The sequence below is a fragment of the Morone saxatilis genome, unplaced genomic scaffold (genome assembly GCF_004916995.1).
Source record: "Morone saxatilis isolate NCDOM2014 unplaced genomic scaffold, NCSU_SB_2.0 Contig6, whole genome shotgun sequence".
Classification (NCBI taxonomy): domain Eukaryota; kingdom Metazoa; phylum Chordata; class Actinopteri; family Moronidae; genus Morone; species Morone saxatilis.
Window position 1 is genome coordinate 6,789,929 of NW_023340206.1, and position 21,589 is coordinate 6,811,517.

Sequence of the window (21,589 nt, forward strand, 5' to 3'; positions counted from 1 at the left end):
TATATATATATATATATTTTGTCTGTTTGGAATCAAGCCAACAATTAATGAATTGTAAAATGTATATATTAAACTCTGAATGGGACTATATCTGCACACAAGTTCTCTCACGTCATCGTTTAATCCACTTTAAGTCGTGTCTAAAGATGAGTTGTTGTCTCTAAAGAAAGTGTCTCTCTCTCGTCTCCCTGCAGTGTGACACAGAGTTACCCAGAGGAGCTGACCAACGTGTTAAAGAGCGGTTTAGCTGCTGCACTAGCAGGCACGATCTACGGAGGCCTGCCGGCAGCTCACCATGCCAGGCAGGGGTACATCCGGTCCAGCCAGGCGGCAGTCTATACCAGCAGACTGGACGCAGTGGTGAGTGAGTGAATGAGTGTGCCATTAACCTTACTGTTGAATAACTAAATGCTGTCAGAGGATTTTGAACTAATTCGTCCCAAAGTTAACTTTTTGAGTAGGAAACTCCTCAGTTAGTATTGTGATTTCTTGTTAAATAATAGATGTGTGTATATATGTATATAAAATAGGTGAGATAATGTCCTTTTTTTGTCTAATCCAGCGGTCGGCCCATAATGCAGCCATCCGAGGTTTTGTGAGATATGGATGGAGGTGGGGCTGGAGAGTCGCTGCTTTTGTCACCTTGTACAAGTAAGCAAACAAATTGATTCTATCAGACACTTTCATTAGGTTTAGAGTTATATATGAGACAGTGAACAGGAGGAAATGTTATTGTATGTGAGGGAACTTTTACAAGGGAGGAGTTTAACACACAAGTTTAATTATTAAACAGCTTTGTTTAATTGATTTTTGTTGATTGATCAATCAGTTCTGTTATGTCTGATTAATGGACTGTTGCTATGGCAACATTTATTGAATTTAAAATCAAGAAAATCAATAATAATGACCCACTTACTGTACATTGTTGTTTACTTACTTCAGCATTGTTCTAAATGAACGATCAACTGCAGTGAAATCGGACTGTTTACTTCTTTCCAGAGCTAAACAATTGTAATTGATTAATCTCCAACCAGCTCAGATAAATGAAGTTGTTTCAAAAACACTGAACATGTTCATCTGATGGGTATAATGTTACAGACACTGTGGCAACATCTTGATACTGAGGAGAATATTTTTCCTATGATTATTTCCAGTGATCATCCTCCTTTAATCTCCTCATCTGTTCCCTTCCCTCTCTAGTTCAGTCAGCACAGGACTGTCTGTGTACCGAGACGAGTATACCCTCAGCAATTATGCTGCAGCTGGAGGTGAGTCACATGGGCTTCAGTGGTGCCTGATCAAACGTATTTTTTATACCTTTTATTTATCCAGTGAAAGCCAACTGAGTCTGCTTGCTGTGTCACAACAAGGCAGCTTCACATCCTCACAGTTGTTTTATACAAACTCAGCGTTTGTACTGATTCCAGTTGGCAGAATAGAAAAATAATAATTAATGAAAGTCTTCTAAATGCTTCTGTAAATTCTAATATGGGTCCAACCTTTGTTGAATGAATCAACTGTGGGTCATTATGTTGACACCCTCAGAGCTGACAGAAACTAAATGATCCCTCTAATATTTATCTTAAGCAGAAATAGTCACATTATTCCTTCCTTGTAAGACCAGGCTACGGGGTCACGTAGGGGTTACAACAGTTCGTGTCTGGACAAGGGCCTCTTGTTGCATATCATTGCTCATTTTTCTCCCCCCTCCTTTCCCGTCAACTCTCTACTGCAGCTGTCTAAATAAAGTGAATAATAATAATAATTATTAATAAAATAAGAGAACTCCAGAAATTCACTCCAAGTCCAGAAAATGTGATATTTTTTTTTATTTTTTTTTTTTTTTTATGTTGATGAGTAATAATATTGGAACTTTTATAATCCTTGTTTAACCTGATGACAAATCACACATCCAGTACACATGCCAGCACACTGAGTTTACAATAAAACTGTGTGTGTGTGTGTGTGTGTGTGTGAGCAGCTGTGACTGGAGGCGTTTTCAGACTCAACCTGGGCCTGCGGGGGCTGTTGGCGGGAGGAATCATCGGTGCAGTGCTGGGGTAAGTTTGGCTTTTGCTCCCACAAGTGTCCATTCACATCCTTTTGATCACCCTAACACTGCAACTCATCCGCTTTATACGGGAGCTAACGTACTTTCTACCCTGAAACCTTTCAATCATCGTTACATTGTCAGTAGATGTGCGTCTTTGCTCGTGTGTGTGTGTCCACGTTCATGCTCGTGTGCTTGAGAGCAGCGAGCACTCTGGCAGCCAGCTGCGCCCCTCCCAGCAACCCTCTGTCGCCCAGCTGAACTCCCCCTTCCACCGTTCACCCCCACCTCCAGCTCTGTTCACGGTGCCAGGGGGACTCATGTGCACTGCAGAGGGCCATGTTTTGGGTACTAGAGCAAGGAGGCAGGCCAAGGCAGCAGCTGCCCCTCTCCATTTATACCATCTCTGTTATTCCAGCCTCTCATCTCCATCTACCATGGTCTGATCTGGACTTATGCTTCACTCCGTCTCCCCTCTCTCTCCTCAACCCTCTCTGCTCACTCTGTCCCACTTTTCACTCGTTCCTCTGGCCACTTTCAGCCGAGTGCACAGAGCCAAGAGCAGATTTGAATTTGATCGTATAATGGAGATTGAGTGTGAGGTGTTTGATGGTGGAACAGACTGGAGGGGCTGGTTTGGATTGTCTCTGTGATCATCAGCTCTGTGTTGGCTCAGTCCTGGTCTGTTCTCCTGTTGGCTTCACACTAGCAGTGCCGCCTCCTCCTCCTCCTCCCACTGTCTGCCTGAGGGACCAGCCACCTGGAGCATTTAATGTGTGCAAACAGCCCCGGCCTTGGCTATGCCAGGTGCAGTCGGGGCAGAAGGGGGTGAAATGAAAGCAGGCATCTAATCGGAAAGCACATCACGCTCCAGATCTCACCCCAGAAACGTCCCCTCGTCCGGGCACGTGGCAGAGGTGCGAGTGGTTTGGGTGGGGCCGGGGGGGGCAACAGAGGGAGGGCGTGACTTTGTAACAGACCGCTGAGAGGAAGTTGGACACTAATTTGTTACAATGGTGCAAATGACTGACAGCTTGGCAAGGTTATGCATTGAAAGTAGCTGCTTTGACAGAACCTGCAACTGACGGCGCTGTTACATAAGAGATTAAGCAATAGGAGGTGATTTAGAAATCTATTACATACCCAGGTTCTCCAGTGTTGATGTGTCTGATAAAGTGTTGACCAGAATGGCTTCATACGTTACTTTTAAGCTGATAAACTGACAGCAGCTGATGTTTTCGTCTGTTGTGCAAGTATTGACAACTGTGCTTAGACAATAGAAGTATAAAAGTGTATTTTCTATCTGTTCTCATTCAAACGTTCTCTATAAAGAAATTGAACAGATTATAAATCTGCTTCTCCTCAGGATTCCCACTGGTGCTTTGATCATCAGCATGCAGTTGCTGTCAGGAGAACCTGCCAGAGAGAAGAGGAGGAGAGAGCGCCGGGAACTCTACGAGCTCAAACTTCGGGAATGGTGAGATTTTAATTTTATTCTTTTTACACTTTTGTTGGGTATTTCACAGACAATTAAAGAAAGTAAACCCAAATTGACATTGTTCTAGGTCGTCATCCTGATGTCTTATTGTTTACCACTCGCTCTCCTTCTTTCAAACACTAAGGGCGGCCCGTCTGCAGCTGACTGATGAGTTGATTGGAGATCTGAACGCCAGGTCTGTTGCGGCGGAAACCGTTAAGGACATGCAAAGGATCGAGGAGCTGCTCAGTTTACCGAAGAACGAGACTCAGGACTCAAGCAGCCAATGACAGTAGCTGCCTTACTGCCCCGTTACCTGTTGCAAGTTGAAGGTGGGACTTCACACATCTGTGAGGATAAATGGGTCACTTCTTTGCCTGGACTCCACACACCTTCTCTTCTAAGCACTGGAAACCACTTTACATCAGAATTAAAAGACACTGTTATTGTATCTCATCAATTACTGTCAAGGTGCTCTTCAGTAGCTCTAGTGTGTGTATGTGTGTACCTGTACACCTATGTTTGTGAGGACCGCTTTCAATTGAATACATTGGGAGAGATGATATTGACTGTTTTGACGGTTATGATTTGGTCTTACGGTTCAGGTTGGAGTTGGGCATTATGTTGTGGTGGTTAAGGCTAGAGAACAAATTCCGTCCTTGAAGATGGATAGTTACCGGGGAAAAAAATATCATGCATGCTCGTTCTCTGTTAAAAGTGAATTTTGAATATACAAAAACAGTATTCTTTATTTTAATTTAACTCTTCCACAATGTTTTGTTCAAATGCAGCGTCTGATGAAGCTAAACTGTTTGGATAACTTGCAGTCGTGGTTAAAAGTAAACTGATCCTTAATACAGTCGTGTATATGACCAAATTACAACCTAATAAAACATCCTCACCTGAAAGAAAAACACTTGTCTCCTACATTGAGATTAAAATCACCTTAAATCTTGTTTCATGATGTCCATCAGAATCAGTTCTCAGCTTGTGTCTTCCACTATTTGCTCTGTATGAATAAAAAAAAAAGAAACTTGAACAAATTGCTCTTTTATTTTAAAACCATATTTCTCAAGTGTAGTAGCTCATCACTCACCTTTCTTCACATTGTTAGTTACTGGAGGAGCTACGGACGTTGGCTCGTTATGTTCAGTACAGCTAATTCTAACAAATGTCTATTAGAAAAATGGGCTTGTTTCTTTTCCCTGTGTCTGTTTTATGTTGTAGTGTGCTTTTGACTGTGCCTCTTGGGCTTTTTAACAACTAGGTCAAACATAGCCTTGGTCCCTGGTGTAAACAAGATGTGACACAGCCGCAGCTGGGGCCCAGGATGCAGCAGTGAGTGCTGACATGCAGATGGACAGCCAATAGAAACAGATTGAGGAGCCCTTTGCACTCCAGAGCTCGGCGTGCTCAGTGACGAGTTCTTCAGGTAAACGCAACAATTTAAAAATAGTATTGGATTGTGTTTGTGTCCCCTGAAGTGTGTGTATGTGTGCTTTTAAATATTACAGGCAGATCCTGTAAGATAAGATTTAACTGTTGTTTAACTCCTGTTCAGTTTGTTGAAGTGTTGGTTTGAACCTGTTGACACTGATCCCATCACATCGCGACCAAACTGCAGAGTTTCAGGCCATGAACAGCATTAAAACCATGTAAACAAATATAGTGTAAAGTCTAAATGTGGTGTATACTGTAGCATTTACATTTACAAATGGGCTCTCAGTTCCCTCTACTGGTGGCTTTGTGGAACTGCAAATGTTCCCCTAATAAAAAGGAAAATACATTTATACATGACACTATTTATTTAGAAATTAGTTTAAATAACACACTTCCTTATTCCTAACAGACATAATACAGTATTATAATAACAGCCAGTGTTTTTCATAATTCCCTTTATAAACTCCAGTCTTAACACACAGGACAAATACAAATTAAAACGTTTTCCATCAAACATTGTTTAATATTCTAATATTCACAGGTATTCAAATAAACACAGTACATAAAACCAAAATAATTTTAGAATAATAGTGTTCTGCCTGAAACAAAAGCGTCTTTAACCCTCCTGTTGTGTTCATTTCTTGTCATTATAACTAGTTCTACTCTTTATTTATGGTGTATAGACCTCAGTTAGCTCAAATAATAACGCTTTTTAGCAAAAGAATTACAATATCAGTATTATTTGGACTATAGTTAAGGCCGGAGTGAAACACATTGAGGCCAGGATATTGTCAGTATTGTGGTGGCTGCCATAAGCAACATGTTTATGAGAGAACATTCATAAATACGTATTTTATAATTTATAATCATTTATACATAGATTCATCTGATTACAGTCTGGTTTAAGGTTGAATCTAAGTGTCAGATTTAATTTATTTATGACAGAAGATGTAATCCAGTTGTCCCCTGAACTCAATCTGAGGGTAAACAAACAAGAATCCCCTCACTGCTCGTTATAAACTATACCTGCACCTATATTTGATCTGCTGGACCCGGACTTGGACCACACTCCACGTGCCTTGTGAACTCAGGATAGGCGTGGAAAAACATGTTGCGCTGATGCCTCCTTCAAGTGCTGCTCGTAAATATGAGATTCACAAAGTGTTGACCCCCACTTGTTGTTTTTATAAATGCGGTTGCGTCGATGACGGTTTTGTTTACAGTATTTACACAGGTGGCTGTTGATTTAAAAACAGGCTTTATTCAGTGATCAGTAACAGTGATCGATGGTTACACTGCATTTATAGAGCAAAAGACAAAATACATTTTATATAAATGCATCTAAATTCTGATAGTAATAGTAGTAGTAATGGTAATATTAAAAAATGAGTGTGATACTAATAACTTTGCTTCTTAAAAGGCAGCTTTCAAATAATACGTTTGAAAAAAGCCTTTAAAATAAGCAGAATATACTTAACATACTGTTAAATGAATAAAACCCAGGTGGATTTACCTTCATCCAGGATACTAAAGGTCCACTTTTAAAACTAGTTAACCAAAACCAACTTGTTTATTATGAAGTCTTGCGTTTGTTTGTCCACCCTGCGAGTCCAACATCCCATCGACACTTTCACTTTCATTTGTCCTTTTTTAATCTTCGTGTAGTCGGTCGTGTTTATGTACCGAGTCTGAGCTTTACATGATGTTAGCCAACTACACATGTAGTGAATGAAGTCGTGTCTCCGTCTCTGGACAGTTGTGTCTCCATTGAAGCGGAGGCTCAATCAGCCTTGAGTCAATGGCGATGAACAAGAAAGACGACAGGCATAATCCGCTGGCTACTGCCGGCTTTCTTTCAAGGTTATTTTTATGGTAAGAGAGTTTGATTTACAGGATCAAATATTTAAAATTTCGCAGCACTGGTGACTTTGAATGAGCAGCGATTAATTTCCTGGTACAAAATGATCCAAATGGTGACACTGCTGTCAGAGTCCATTGATGAGGTCTTAAAGTCCTTAATCAATATTCTGCTGGGGGAAAAAAGAGTTTATATGAAGTTGTTTGAATGTAAAAACCGCTGGAAAGTCACATTTTCCACATGTGTTGACAGATGTGTGTTTTTACTGTTTGTTACCACAGTAATTTATAGTTAGTGTATTAAATATTGAGGTTACATAAGTGTACTCTATCAGCAGAGTGGGTTTCACTGTAAACAGTGTTACCTATTATCTAAGTAGATAATTAACTCATTATAGTTTGTACTTGGTGGTTTCAGGTTGAGTAGAAGTTTACTAGTGTTGGCTGGTGACTTTTTCCTCTAAAGTTTGAGTTGTTTACAGTTGTGCTTCCTCGCTAGGAGTATCTTCCTCCTGTCCCTTCAGGCTTTTGTAGGGTTTAACAGCCACTTTTCTACAATATTGTGATGTTTGTAGTAGTTTGGAGACGTATCGCTGTACATTTTGCACAGAGGGTTAGCTATGATTGGTTAAACTGTAATAATTGGTCAGATTTGGGTTAAAGTTTTGGTGGCAGTCACAGGAATTGGTTGAATTTGCATTTCTTGGTCAGAACTGAGTTACTGAATTTGTCTGTTTTTATCCTGTGATACATCGTCTCAAGTTCACTCTCGTTCTGTCTTTTGAGAAAAAATGATGTAGAAATTGCAGTAACTACAAAATCTAACCAATCTTGGAGCTTTGGCTGCAGTAACTGTATCGCAGCCAGTTTCAGGACGACCCAAAGACCACTCCACTGGGAACTCTTACTTAGCTCATCTGTGTATTATCTGCTAACCCAATTGTAGTAGATGGTAGATCGTGGTAATACTAGTTAGGATATCACTGTGTTAGTGCTACAGGACAAGAAAGCACAGCCCCTTCCCCCTCCCTCGTATATTTTAGAGGTTACTTGGAGCAGAAAGTTCAACGATAATCAGGTGTTTGTTATCTGTACAGAAAGCATAACAACAATTCCATCGTTTATTAACCTAGATTTTATTTCTGTTAATTTAAAAAAAGGTTTTACATAAATATTACAACAAAAATAAATGTTAAGCCATCTAAATAGGTTAAACCTTATAAAATAAGTCCTTAGGATTGATCAACTTTTTTAACTTTTTAAACAATTATCTGTAATGAGTAATCAAATGAGATTTTCTCAGGAAGAAGACCATATAAAAGACTGCTGTTACCTTTCCACTACCTATATATCTCTTCAAGGTAATCCCAAAGACACAGTGCACTGTCTGCATATTTGAGGTCATAGGTCAAATCATGTATCATGATTCTTACTGAGATACAGGCCCACCGTGTATACTTGTTACATTTTCTTCCACCTCTTTAAATCAAGAAGGCGTTGCGATCCCCGTAAAGCGTTTTGCGGCCGCTGCCGTAAGTTCCAGTCCAACCGGCCCCGCTAGACCTGCACACAAACCGACCTGCTGCTGCGTGCCAGTGATGACACTTATGTCACCTGCAGTCAATAAATGTTACATCTGTGCGTCTGAGGTGTTATATTTTACATTTTAAGAATCCGAGGAGGTTTATTAACCTTTGTTGGTTTATTAACTTGAGGTTTTACAAGTCCCCTTTCCCTACTACTGGCATGAAAAGAAGCAGTAATGTAACCTGTCGGATTTCTGAGTGGATCACATTGATTATTGTTGGTATATTCATGTTCTGTTTGACTTCCCTGCTTTCTAACTGCTGTACTAACATGTATAATAATGTCTGTTTCAGCTGGTTAAACCCGCTGCTGCACCTGGGCCAGAAACAGAGGCTGGAGGAAAGTGACATGTACAGCGTTCTGCCCGAGGATCAGTCTGAAATACTGGGAGAGGAACTACAGAGGTACTACATTACTGTGATACAATCCTAGATCACTGTCAAAAGTCTAGTAAAACCAGTTGGGAAGGTGTTGGTTAGGAGAGACACCTGTTGTTGTTGTTGTTGTTGTTGTTGTTGTTAAGGTTGTTCTGGACAGTTTCAGTAATGATATATATATATATATATATATATTTTTTTTTTAAGAAAAAAGTCCAAATTATCTGATTTCAGCCTCTCAAATATGAATATTTCCTGGTTTCTTTAGTCCCCTATGACAGTAAACTGAACACCTTTCGGGTTGTGAACAAAACAAGACATTTGAGGACATTCCCTTGAGTTTTAGGAAACAGTGATTTTGCATCAATTTGACATTTTATGGAGCAAAACAACCAGTCGAGACAAAGATCAACAGATTAATGGAAATTTAACATAATGGTTAGTTCCTACACCAGTGCAGAATAAATATGCATGTTGCGTGTTCTTTATTGCAGATTCTGGGACCATGAAGTTAGAAAGGCTACAAAGGAACTTCGGAAGCCAAAACTCACAAGAGTCCTTATTAGGTGCTATGGGAAGTCCTACGCAGTGGCTGGGTTGTTTGTATTTTCACTGGTATGTCCTGGCTGTTTAAAATTAGTTTACAGTCCATCAATATAGTGATGATCAGTAAAATATTAGTATATTATATTTGTTAACTGACTGGAAGCCAGAAGTTGGAAGAGCTAATAAAAAGTTTCTACTTTTTGTCAGAATTCTGTGTAAACTGATAGTAAAACATCTAATCTGTGTATTTTGTGTCACTTTGTCATAAAGGAGGTAATTAAAGTGATCCAGCCACTTCTTCTGTGGAAGATAATCCAGTACTTTGAGAGTTATGACCCAGAAGATGAGAGAAGTCTCAGCATGGCGTATGGTTACGCTGCGGCAATGTCCCTCTCCGCCTTTGGACTGACCATCCTCCAACATCTCTACTACTACCACGTCCAAAGAACAGGCATGAAGATTAGAGTGGCCGTTTGTCACATGATATACAGGAAGGTCAGTAAAGAATCAGCAGATTTGCAGCCCAGATGCAGTCACTCATAGAAATGTGCTGTGAACTCAAAGACCGGTGAAATTTCTCTCGTCAGGCTCTCGGTCTCAGCAGCGAATCCATGGGCCGAACAACCACCGGACAAATTGTGAACCTCCTTTCAAATGATGTCAATCGTTTTGATGAGGTAGGGTAACGCTTGTTTTGATTGGCTGATGTAAATAACGAAATAGAGTATTGTTCAAACTGTGCTCATGATTAACTATTGTCTCTATAGATTACACTCAATCTGCATTACTTGTGGGTGGGACCTCTTCAAGCCGTGGTGATCATCCTTTTACTTTGGTATGAGATCGGCCCCTCGTGTCTGGCAGGTGTGGCAGGCATTGCCCTCATGATGGCTGTACAGACATGGTTTGGAAAGCTCTTTGGCATCTTCAGGTAGGCAACTAGAAAAACAAAGTACATGGTTGTGTTTTTTTTTTTAAACAAATTTCTCTTTATGTTTCTTATCTGGCCATTTGTGTTAATACTGTAGTTTTTTTCCTAACATTATGAAAACTAATGTTTTTCACTGTTTTATTTTTTGCAGGAGTAAAACGGCCGTCCTTACTGACAATAGAATCCGCGTCATGAACGAAGTGGTGTCTGGCATCAGGATCATCAAGATGTATGCCTGGGAGAAACCATTCTCAGCTCTGGTTAATGAAGTGAGAAGGTATGGATGAAGCTAATATTATTTGCAGGGATAGAATGTGGCATTCATTTGTACTTTACCCACATGTTTAAACATTTAGTTTTACCCTCTTCACTGAGATTGTAAAATAATATCTATGAATCAATTAAAAAAGACCTCAATTTTAACTTCCCAGTCACAATCTAGACTCCTGAACAAGAGGTATTCAAATAAGAATTCATAGTTGGTGACTTTATATATTTTATACTGTTTCACTCAAGTCTTATTTTTAGAGAATGGAGGTGCATTAACAACATTAGCTTAGTTTGAATTGTAGGATTGGAAAATGGTATTGAAAACAGAGTGTGTGTTGATTTGGTCATAAAATATCAGGTTCAGTTTAGATTTTTTGTCATTTGCACGCAACTCTTCCCCTAAAGGCCTAAAATATACATTTTTATTAATCAGCTGATTATTTTCACAATTAATTAATTCTTGAGTCTATAAAATTTCAAATTCTGAAAAATGTTCATTGCAGTTTCCCAAAGTCTTCAAATTGGTTATTTTGGTCAACCAACAGTCCAAAACCCCCCGAACTCTTCATTTATTTTTTTTACATATTTTTTGACCTCTTGAATGTATTTTGGCAGCGTCAGCATATCTGAGAAAAGGTGATATTTCTTCAAGATTAATACTAGAATCTAAAAGCATGCTTAATAGTTGGTAATGGGGATTATGTGATATATTTATTAGCCACTGTATCATCTAAAGGCTAATGCCTTTGGGTATAATAGAAATAAACAATTGTGTATCTGCATAGCTATAGAGATCAATCAGACGTTCCCTCGTAATGTATTTATCACTGTCAGCACGTGAAGTCTGGCTCAAACAGGTCTTAACACATAGCCTTGTGGGACTCCACATGCTTATCTTGATGGTATAGACCACAATCATTTTTGTTGTGCATCCATTTAATCCCAGCTCAGTAATATACGTCTTTTAACTAACACTGTGTCTGCTATAGTAAGCATGAGAAGTCATACTAACTCTAAAGTAGCAGGTGGAAGGTTTATGTTGCTTCTCTTTATTAACAATGACTAAAGGCTTTATGGCATCAAGAGGCAAAGATAAACAGCTCAAACAACACACTGATTTATCTAAATCCTGTTTTGTTTTTCTTATGAGGAACACAACAAAATCTTCAGTTTGATATTTAAATTGTGCCAAAGGAAGGTTTTTAGAATCATGTGGCTGTTGAGAGCACAAGAGGATTATTATGATTAAAGCTATAACTTTTTATCATGAAGCACGTGGAGCATTACTTATTGCTTTGTTTTATGCTCCATGACAGCAGCTTGGGTGTTCTTTTTTTGTTAAACTTTCCTGACATTTTTCTTTTCTTTGTTAATAATAATCCTTTACACTCTTGGCCTGTAGTTAAGTTAATACATAATCTCCTATTGTTAACACACCACAGATATCTTTTCAAGAAACCTCTTAAAGGGATACTCCAAAGAAAACTCTCCTCAAAGCTCAGACTGAAGTATTAGCTTTTAGCTCAGTGACATTAAACACGTATGTACGGTTGGACAGTGGATTAAGCTGCAGATGTTGTAATGTTTTATGTAGCTTTTTGTTGCCAAGGTTGATGAAAGAAAACCTTTTACAGCTTTTTACAGCCAACCCTTCAATCTAGACGTGGAGAGCGTTTGATAATGAATAATAGATTTGGGGCAAAGTATCACTTTTCAAGACCTCTTCATTTACACATCCACTCAACAAACAAACTAGAAATCATGGACCGAAGTAATCTGACATAGACTGGCTAACAGTGTATATTCATTTATGGTAAAATGGCTTATCAGGTTTCTAAAATCTGCTGAATCTTCTTTGCTGCTCTTTACTTCACTTACTTTAACAGTGAGGAATTTGTGAGGTGTAGCCTGCGGACACTCAATATCTATATATCAGTGGTATGCACAGAACGTCTGATCTCACTTAAAAACAGAGGAACAATGTTTCACACAGCTGTACATTCGGTAGAAGCCTTTGCTCTGACACAGATTCATAGCTTATTGACAAGGACATCCATCCAACACTTACTACTAATTCTGAAAGACATATTTCTCCATTTATGCATTTAAAAGTAAAACAAAGTAATGCCTACATTTACATTGAATGTATTTTTAAGCGTAATTATTAAAACTGATATCTTTGGCAGTTATGTTGATTGTGTGGCAATAAATGTTTCCTAGCAACTAATTTACACGATATTAAAGTTTTTACTGGTTTCTTAAGTTCTCAGTAACTACTACATAGTTTGGAATGCACCATCAAAACTTCACAACAAACATGGATTTAGGAATAGCTGCTGCACCCCAATCCAGATGCTGTATTACAAATATTCTGCATACCAGAAAGCCTGAACATTAGGATTACAGATTAAAGCATGCATGAAGGATTAACTGACTGATCATAACAGTTGCTTCATAAACACAATAGTGCTGTCTCAGCCTGATGAAGATCTGCAGTTGCACAAAATATTGTTGTGAAGTATTTTTCAGCACTTAAAAAATGTTGTTTAGATTTACATTTTTTCTGTGCACATTTTAACACGTGACAGCACAAAATTCCCTACCAGCACTAGTGGTTATGTGTCACTGAATTCTTCCTCACGATTAAAACTTTACATCACCAAGCTCACTCTTCTCCATATGTTTTCTTTTCCCAGGAAAGAAATCAGTCAGATACTGAAGAGCTCCTACCTACGAGGACTCAACATGGCCTCCTTCTTCGCCAGCAGCAAGATCATTGTCTTTGTTACCTTCACCGTCTACGTTCTCCTGGGCAACATCATCACTGCCAGCAGCGTGTTTGTCACAGTTTCCCTCTATGGCACAATCAAGCTTACAGTCACCCTGTTCTTCCCACTTGCCATCGAAAAGGTGTCAGAGACGGCCGTCAGCATTCGCAGGATTACGGTAATTCTGTTTTATTTTATGAATTCACAGCAGCTTTTTATATTGAATTATTGTAAAAGTTAACTTATGTGGCAAACATCTTTTGAATGTAAAGGGTAGTTGAGCTCATGTGTCTTTCCCTAGTTCCAAGCCATTACTGAAGCAATTCCCAAAGCTTTGTGTTGAATAGTTCTCATTGTGAAACAGAAGTTCCAAGAAAATTACACAATCACAAACTGAGTCAGTGTGCATCTTGCAGGAAAAAACTAAGCAAATACTACAAAACAATGTCCCTTTTTGTGAGTTTAGAGCCCAGAATCACCCACTTGTATCCACTAATAATCTGTGTTTCAGTGTCTTGAAAATAGATTAAAACATGATTGTAGATCAGTGTTTTAATTTAGTGACATTTTGACAGGGATTGACGCTGGTCTATGTGTAATTAAACCACTGATCATCTTGCGCAAGAAATGTGTCAAACATTGATTGAGCCATGTTTACCATCCATGTTAATTTCATCTTCAGATTCTTGAATTAACTAATTATCTCCAATGACTAAAGGCTATGAAGTCTAATACCTAGATATATATCTATAGTGCTATGAGAAAACATTATTTATTGCTTCATCAACAGCTGTGATTTGTACTTTACCTTAGAAATACTTCTTCAATGACATAACTACATTCTTGAATCAGCCACAGAACATATTTTAGTGTGTAGGGAGAGATAAGAGAGTCCTTACTTGGCGAAACTAAACCTCACATGTAAGCAGGGATGTTAAAATCTGTGTCTGAGCTTTTTGAATGACTCTGCAGAGACACCAGAGAGAGTGGCTGGTTAGAAACTTCTCTGCCACTGAAGATTTTAAGCAGTGCTTGGTGAATGTTTAGTTACACGTTACGTAAGGACGTCCAGGAGGAGCATGTTGAAATACCAATATGTTAGGTTTTTCCAGGGTTAATGTTTGTGAGAATTGTAGTAATTTAGCACTAGAGGTGGCTAAAAAAACTGCAAATATAACAATGTCTGGGTTTTCATGATATTGTTCACAGTGTAACAGCATGTGTCATTAATCCCCTCCTAGAATTTCCTTCTGCTTGAAGAGGTTGAAAGAAGAAACTTTGTGCTACCTCTGGAAGAAAAGAAGGAAAACTCCATTGAGATTGAGAAGTTGACCTGCTACTGGGATGAAGTGAATATTTTAGTGTTATAATGTCATTTAACAGGACGTTAATGTACTTAAATACTGTACAGTACATTGTTTTGTTTCTTAAAAGTTGTGTTTTGTTGTTTCCTGTCAGAGTTTAGATGCTCCATCTCTGCAGAACGTCTCTATCACGGTGAAGTCACACCAACTTCTGACTGTAATTGGCCCAGTGGGGGCTGGAAAGGTCAGTACACTTGTATAAACTTGCTTAGCTTTAGGCTTATGGGTAAATGGTTTCAGTTAAATAAACTGTCAGTCTGAGCACTAACAAGAGAAAAAGTGTTGACTTAATTTTCCAGTCGGCTCACATGTCTGTAACATCCATGTTCCCAACAGTCATCTCTGTTGAGCGCCATCCTGGGAGAGCTAACTCATGACTCTGGGACGCTGAAGGTCAAGGGTCAGCTGACCTATGCCACGCAGCAGCCCTGGGTGTTCCCTGGAACTATTCGCAGTAACATCCTGTTCGGGAGGGAGCTGAACACGCAGAAGTACGAGAGTGTGCTAAAGGCCTGCGCTCTAAAGAAGGTGAGATACAACGCAGTATTAGACACACGCTCTGGTAGCATTATCGGAGGTTGGCAGTGACTTGAAAAGCACATAGACTTCCTCCTAGCTTCTGTTGCTAAAAATAAACTGGGTGGAAACAATTGAAAAAGTGCATTACAGAACCAGTCAGTCTTCAGGGCGGTGACCTGGCAATGACATGCAGAAGTTGTACCATGTGACATTGCTCAGAACATCAATTTTCAATGTTTTAAAAAGCTCTCTGTGATACAAAGACAGACTAATTGAGTTCAGTCAGCAGAGTGTTTAGCACTTGACAAAAAAAAAAATGCAGCACATTTTTCTTTTCAAATACTGGTGCCTACATGACCCACAATGCACCTCGGCTGCTTAAAGTTCTGACAGTGATTTGGTTGTGTTGTGCTTCTAGCGGCTAACCTCAACAGAGGTGACAAGCGGCTGCGGAGATCTGATAAGAGATCTCACTTCTTTCTCCACACCCAGATTTTTTTATCATTTTCCAACTTGTACTCTCTACCCCCAACTGACGCTGACTCAAGTGACATCACTTGAGGCAATGTATCAATGTATGTTTTCAGACAACTTTTTTCACATATGTCGTAGTACTCCCCAAAACCTTGCATAAGTAAAATCTAGTTCCCCTTTTAATAATTAACAGAGTTGAACACTTCGATTCCTTCTTTTTGCTTGCACAGATATTGTATTTGTAGTCAACTATTTTGTTTTGTCTTTGGGTGCAGGACCTGGAGCTGCTTCCAGATGGAGACCTGACACTGATCGGGGACAGAGGGGCCACACTCAGCGGGGGACAGAAAGCTCGTGTCAACCTGGCGAGGTAAGAGCACAGTGACAGCTGTCATGTCTGTGTTGGGCAGAAGGCACAGGGCTAGAAATTAATTGGCATGTTTGGAATTGCTGTCTCATTGTAGAGCTAGCTGCTAGTTTCAAGGGAACCCCCACCAACAGGTAGCAACATGTTAGGCTGCATTTTTTACACTCTGCAGGTATGCACAAGTTACTGTATTTCTTGAGTCAGTGTGAGTCATCAGTTAATATTTGCATATGTGTTTTGTCAGGGCGGTGTATCAGGATGCAGACATCTACCTCCTGGATGACCCTTTAAGTGCTGTGGATGCTGAGGTTGGGAAACATCTGTTTGAGCAGTGAGTGACCCACATTTCTGTCCACACATTAACTCTATACAGTGTGTACTACATAGTAATCAATTGTCATATTAAAGCATATTATTTTAGCAGTAAGTATACACAACAACATACTTTAGCATTTTTGAATGGACCAATTAAACTTCAGAAAGAGAAAGAAAAAAGGTTTTACGGCTGTACTCATACTTTTTCTTCAATTTATTTTAATTTTGTCCAACTGTGTGTAGCGCTCTCCATTGCGTGGTGGGAGAATATCCATCAACAGCACATTAAAAGGACAGTTGTATAAATAGTATGTTGCATACTATTTTATTTTGTGAACACCACTGTCTTGAATTTGGACTCTTATAACCGGTCTGCATAACAGCTACAACAGTTTTTCAGTTCAGCGCCGCACTAAACTTAATATCAACAGCTCCTGCGGTGGAAACGCAGCTACATGAGTCTCGTGTTTTATTCTACCTCATGTTTCAATGCCAATCTTAGTCATCTGTGATGTGAAAACATCAGATTTCCACACAGCCGGAGAAATTTAAAATATTCATCCTGCTCAAAGTTAAGTTTTAAAATCCTGCAGCCACCACGGAGCGTCTCTGCTGTCGGGCTGCGGCGCTGTCAGCCCAGCAGTCAGTTGTTGCTTTGTATGCAATGAAGGAGCTACACATTATTTACAGCTTGTACTGTCTGTGTGTCTGTGTATCAGGTGTATCTGTGGTCTGCTGAAGAACAAGTGTCGTATCCTGGTCACCCACCAGCAGCAGCATCTGAAGGCAGCTGACCAGATTCTGGTCCTCAAGGAGGTTTGTGGCCCTGCAGAGGAATTGTTTCAATTAATTCTTTTTCCCATTAACATAGTTACAAAGACGATGCTTTTTGTTTGATATGTCTTCACCCATCTGTTCTTGTCTTTCCATCAAAATCTGACTTCCTCATTTAAACGTTTAGACAGGCATCCATACATTTGATCACATTGTTTTTGTTCTGCTTGTCTCTCAGGGTCATATCATGGCTCAGGGCACCGTCAGTGAGCTGCAGCGCTCGGGCCTCAACATCGTGTCCCTGCTGAGAAGCGACGAGGAGCAGGATCGATGGTCTCAATCAGCTGACCCCGACAAACTGTCGTTACACAGCCAGAGGACCAATTGCTCACACAGTTCACACTGTTCTTACAGCAGCCTCCTGCTGCCAGAGAGCAACTGCACTAACCAGCTTCCTGTAGGTACATTTCCGAAATAAAATCTCATCTTTCTGTAAGTGATTATCTGACAACTCTTTCAGTTACAGAGCATGTGTTTAGTTTGCTTTATAATATTTTCATTAACATGAGTTCTGGTGTATTTGTTAAGCACTACATCCCCGACTGTACCCTTCCAGCCTGGTCCTTTTGTTAAACTCTGGTTGGCGTACGTCAGTACAGAGCTGACAGTTACATCGTATAACTGTTTCTTTGACTCTGTGAAGTTTTAGCCTGCAGTATGAAGATTTTGATCAGCAGTTTCTTGTTTTGCAGGTTGAAACCGTTCATACCATGGCAGAGGAGACTCGAGTTGAAGGAAATGTTAGTGGCCAAATTTATCTCAAGTACTTCACTGCCGGCTGTAACCTTCTGGTATTACTGGTGATAGTCCTGCTCAGCGTCACAGCTGAGGTAAGCCTCTGATATTCACTTTAGTTCTTGAATATGGACTTTATTTAAAACTGAGATCTGCCCACTCTCCCATATAGCCTTACTATTAAAGCTAAGAGTCACTAAAGATATCGGCTTAAACAGTGGAATAGTGTAATTTTCTGCTCCTTCCTTCTGTTCATTCTGTTTTATCACTTCATATTTTTTCCTTTTTGAACCTGTCAGTATTTGACATTTAAATCTTTTTGTCTTCCTCTTTCACCTTCTATTCTTCAATTCTTCCTGTTTTCTCTCATATATCAAGGTCCCTGTGCTATTCCTCCGTCACCTGACTTAATCCTTTAATTAAGTCCGCTCACAGAGGAGTAAGATCAGTCCATTAAAACCACTATTCTGTAAATTCATCTTTTTTTGTAATTTTAGAGATAATCCACAGTCCATTACATATATTGTGTATTGTAAAGTTATTTCTCAGTGCTCATTATAAGATTAGGTGCTATTAAACCTGAATGGAACAAAAAACAATACTTTGGGTTGTGGTTTTTAGTTTGATTATAAATGTACTCTGTTTTTTGTGTGTGTGTGTGTGTGTGTGTTTCAACATGTTGAATAATTGAACTTTATTTCCTTTCATAGGCTGCATATATTCTGCAGGACTGGTGGCTGGTATACTGGTGAGTTTCATCCATGGTTTAATTGGAAATAGAGTAAACCCACTGTAGCTGCTGTTGTTGGTTTTTGACTGTGTACCTGGTCTGATGTGTTTATCTTGTCAACTTACAGGGCAAGAGAAGAGTTTTTTAACAACACAGCCACTGCTGTTAGCATTAAACATGGGATTAATGCTACTACTACCTCAGATCAAGAGTTTAATCTCACCTTTTACCTGAGCATTTATTCAGGTAAGCCTTCCATACGTATGTTTAGTATTGTGCCTGCTGTATGTTTTGCTATGAAACGTATATTAAAAGTTAGGATCTAAAGTCGTCCTTTTGTTTTTTCTTTCAGGTTTGACAGCGGCTGCTGTGGTGTTCGGCTATGCCCGCAGTTTAGTGATCTTTCATGGGCTGGTGAGATCGGCTCAGGCTCTACACAACAGCATGTTCAGTGCAGTCATCCGCACGCCTGTTCACTTCTTTGATGTCAACCCCATAGGTGAGTCCTGCTTCCAGTCTAATAATAATTCACTGCTGCTACATGTTTCACTAGAACACCAGCATCTCAGACCAAAACATATGGGCTCAGGCCCACCAGACTCCATTGAAAGAATTAGTCATTTTAAGACGCACTTCAAACAAGGCGGACCAAAAGTGACCCAAATTGGATTTTTTTATTATTATTATACAGTGTGAGCAGCACAAATGACATGGAATCTGATGATTTCATTTCTGATTTGGGCCACTTTTTATATGTGGTCCAAAACAGATATAGGTCTGATACTTTGCAATGTGACCTCAGTGTGAACAGATTATTATTCTAAGTGTCTGACAACATTATAGAAAGGATCCCTACAGAGACAGACCTTTTTGTTTAACCAGAAACAGCTGTAATATCATTTTTGCTTGCCACCAGACTACATAGACAAAACCAGTAATTTTAGCTCACAGATCATTGTAACATCATTCAGTATGGAAACAAAGTTGCAGAGTTTTTGCAATTGGATTGTTGCAACAATGACCAACTCTGGCTGGTTGAAATAAATCCTTAGTTCACCGACGTAGAGCAGCAATTTCAGTCGCTCTACTCAGTTATACACTAGACATTAACCTGTATGTGTGACCAGATCTGTAAACAATTTGTAAACAAAGCATAGAGGCTGTGATACCAACACAGACAATACTACTATATAACTACTAAAAATCCAGTGAGCTAATGTTTAGGTTTATTTGTCCAGGCTGGTCAGAGCTTTTTACTCATTGTTCGTATCACTCAGTTACATCATTGTAGGTAAAACCTCTGCACACAAGGACTTTCTGGTAAAAATAAAAAGCAAATGTTTTTCCTAGTGCCTTTGCATTTTCCTGCTTTTTAGGAAGGATTCTCAACAGGTTTTCCAGAGACATCAGCCAGATAGACTCGACGTTACCCATCACCTTTGTGGACTTCTATCAAGTGAGTAGCGATAACCGTCTCATTAAGACGACTGCACTGAACTGTTTGTTCTCCACTTTCAAACCCTAACTTCCTCAGTATTCCTCACAGTGTGATGTTTGTTTGTTTTCTCAGTTATTTTTACAGAACGTCGGTGTGGTTGCGGTGTCTGCCTCAGTCATCCCTCTCATCCTCATCCCTGTCGTTCCTCTGCTTTTTTTCTTCCTGTACTTGAGGCGTTTCTACCTCTGTACATCACGAGATGTCAAACGTCTCGAGTCTACAAGTATGTTCATGCATTCTTATCATAGTTATACCGTGTGTGTATAAGGGCTTTTGGTCACGTGGTGAGTGAGTTTTGACATTAAAAATAGTTGTAATAGGATCGTTTTCACCTCATCTCTGTTATCTTTCCTGCAGCTCGAAGTCCAGTGTTCTCCCATCTGTCTTCGTCTCTTCAGGGCCTGTGGACGATCCGAGCCCTCAGAGCCGAGGAGAGGTTAAAGAAAGCCTTTGATGCACATCAGGACCTGCACTCAGGTTGTCCTTTCCAACCTTATTTATAGTTAATTATTATCCCTTGTAGTCAGTCTCTGAATAAGATCATCTTCACTAAATTAAATGTTCTTTTTCATGTCAGAGGCGTGGTTTTTGTTCCTGATGACGTCCCGATGGTTTGCATTACGCCTCGACAGCATTTCCTCCATATTCATCACCTTTGCAACGTTTGGCTGCATCCTGCTGAGAGATAGTGAGTTCATCCATCGTACAACAGAGCTTTACAGATCAGCGCATTCTTACCACTGTAACTCCAGTCTAGACCATCTTCTATATGCTTTTATTTAAGAACCCTTCTGCACAGTTAATTTAAAATAAACTGCTTTAGGGGCACAAAGCATAGTTGTGCCTCACGCTCACTCCTGGTTACATTGATCATAAAGCCATGTCTTCACCCCGACAGAAACCTGTTTGCATACTGTAAGAGGGTTGTTTGTTCAGTGTCATGTGTCTGTGTGTTTCTTAGGGCTTGAGGCTGGAGAGGTCGGCCTGGTGCTGACCTATGCTGTGACGCTGGTTGGAAACTTCCAGTGGACGATGAGGCAAAGTGCGGAGGTGGAGAACATGGTAAGAGCTGAGTGACTTCAGGAGTGAGGAAACTAGGAAGCATGGTTAGCTGCTTGGATATAACCTCTTGTCTCTTCAGATGACGTCAGTGGAGAGGGTGGTGGAGTATACGGAGCTGAAGAGTGAAGCACCCTGGAAAACACAGACGTGTCCTCCTCCTGATTGGCCGGGTCAAGGAGCGGTGAGCTTCAACCGGGTGAACTTCTCCTACAGCGACGATGGACCGCTGGTCCTCCAAGATATCAGCGCCACCTTCCACCCCAATGAGAAGGTGAGAGATCTCGGTGCACTTAAGGCTGCAGTCTTTCTCTGTGTGAATAATGGATGATGATCATGACTTCTAGTCTTTGACTTTCCTGTTCGTCAGGTTGGCATTGTGGGAAGGACC

The 21,589-nt window shown here is 39.9% G+C and overlaps 2 protein-coding genes across 2 annotated transcripts in view; both read left to right on the forward strand.

Annotated features, from left to right (window-relative positions):
- Positions 1 to 4,556, forward strand: part of timmdc1 (translocase of inner mitochondrial membrane domain containing 1) — a 7,094-nt gene extending 2,538 nt beyond the window's left edge. Inside the window, exons 3-8 of the mRNA XM_035677464.1 lie at positions 195 to 360; positions 563 to 651; positions 1,201 to 1,268; positions 1,982 to 2,060; positions 3,417 to 3,527; positions 3,673 to 4,556. Of these exons, the coding sequence (XP_035533357.1) occupies positions 195 to 360; positions 563 to 651; positions 1,201 to 1,268; positions 1,982 to 2,060; positions 3,417 to 3,527; positions 3,673 to 3,817 (658 nt within the window). The 3' untranslated portion in view covers positions 3,818 to 4,556. The remainder of the gene's footprint in view (positions 1 to 194; positions 361 to 562; positions 652 to 1,200; positions 1,269 to 1,981; positions 2,061 to 3,416; positions 3,528 to 3,672) is intronic.
- Positions 4,557 to 6,581: 2,025 nt separating this feature from the next.
- Positions 6,582 to 21,589, forward strand: part of LOC118339752 (multidrug resistance-associated protein 4-like) — a gene marked incomplete in the record, with an annotated part of 18,234 nt that continues 3,226 nt past the window's right edge. The window contains 26 exon segments of the mRNA XM_035677466.1: positions 6,582 to 6,839; positions 8,705 to 8,815; positions 9,283 to 9,403; positions 9,605 to 9,829; positions 9,922 to 10,011; positions 10,102 to 10,265; positions 10,417 to 10,542; positions 13,232 to 13,481; positions 14,545 to 14,652; positions 14,762 to 14,851; positions 15,004 to 15,195; positions 15,936 to 16,030; positions 16,272 to 16,358; positions 17,062 to 17,158; positions 17,355 to 17,573; positions 17,869 to 18,006; positions 18,622 to 18,659; positions 18,769 to 18,887; positions 18,994 to 19,140; positions 20,018 to 20,097; positions 20,212 to 20,362; positions 20,497 to 20,616; positions 20,717 to 20,827; positions 21,101 to 21,201; positions 21,281 to 21,472; positions 21,569 to 21,589. Of these exon segments, the coding sequence (XP_035533359.1) occupies positions 6,766 to 6,839; positions 8,705 to 8,815; positions 9,283 to 9,403; positions 9,605 to 9,829; positions 9,922 to 10,011; positions 10,102 to 10,265; positions 10,417 to 10,542; positions 13,232 to 13,481; positions 14,545 to 14,652; positions 14,762 to 14,851; positions 15,004 to 15,195; positions 15,936 to 16,030; positions 16,272 to 16,358; positions 17,062 to 17,158; positions 17,355 to 17,573; positions 17,869 to 18,006; positions 18,622 to 18,659; positions 18,769 to 18,887; positions 18,994 to 19,140; positions 20,018 to 20,097; positions 20,212 to 20,362; positions 20,497 to 20,616; positions 20,717 to 20,827; positions 21,101 to 21,201; positions 21,281 to 21,472; positions 21,569 to 21,589 (3,267 nt within the window).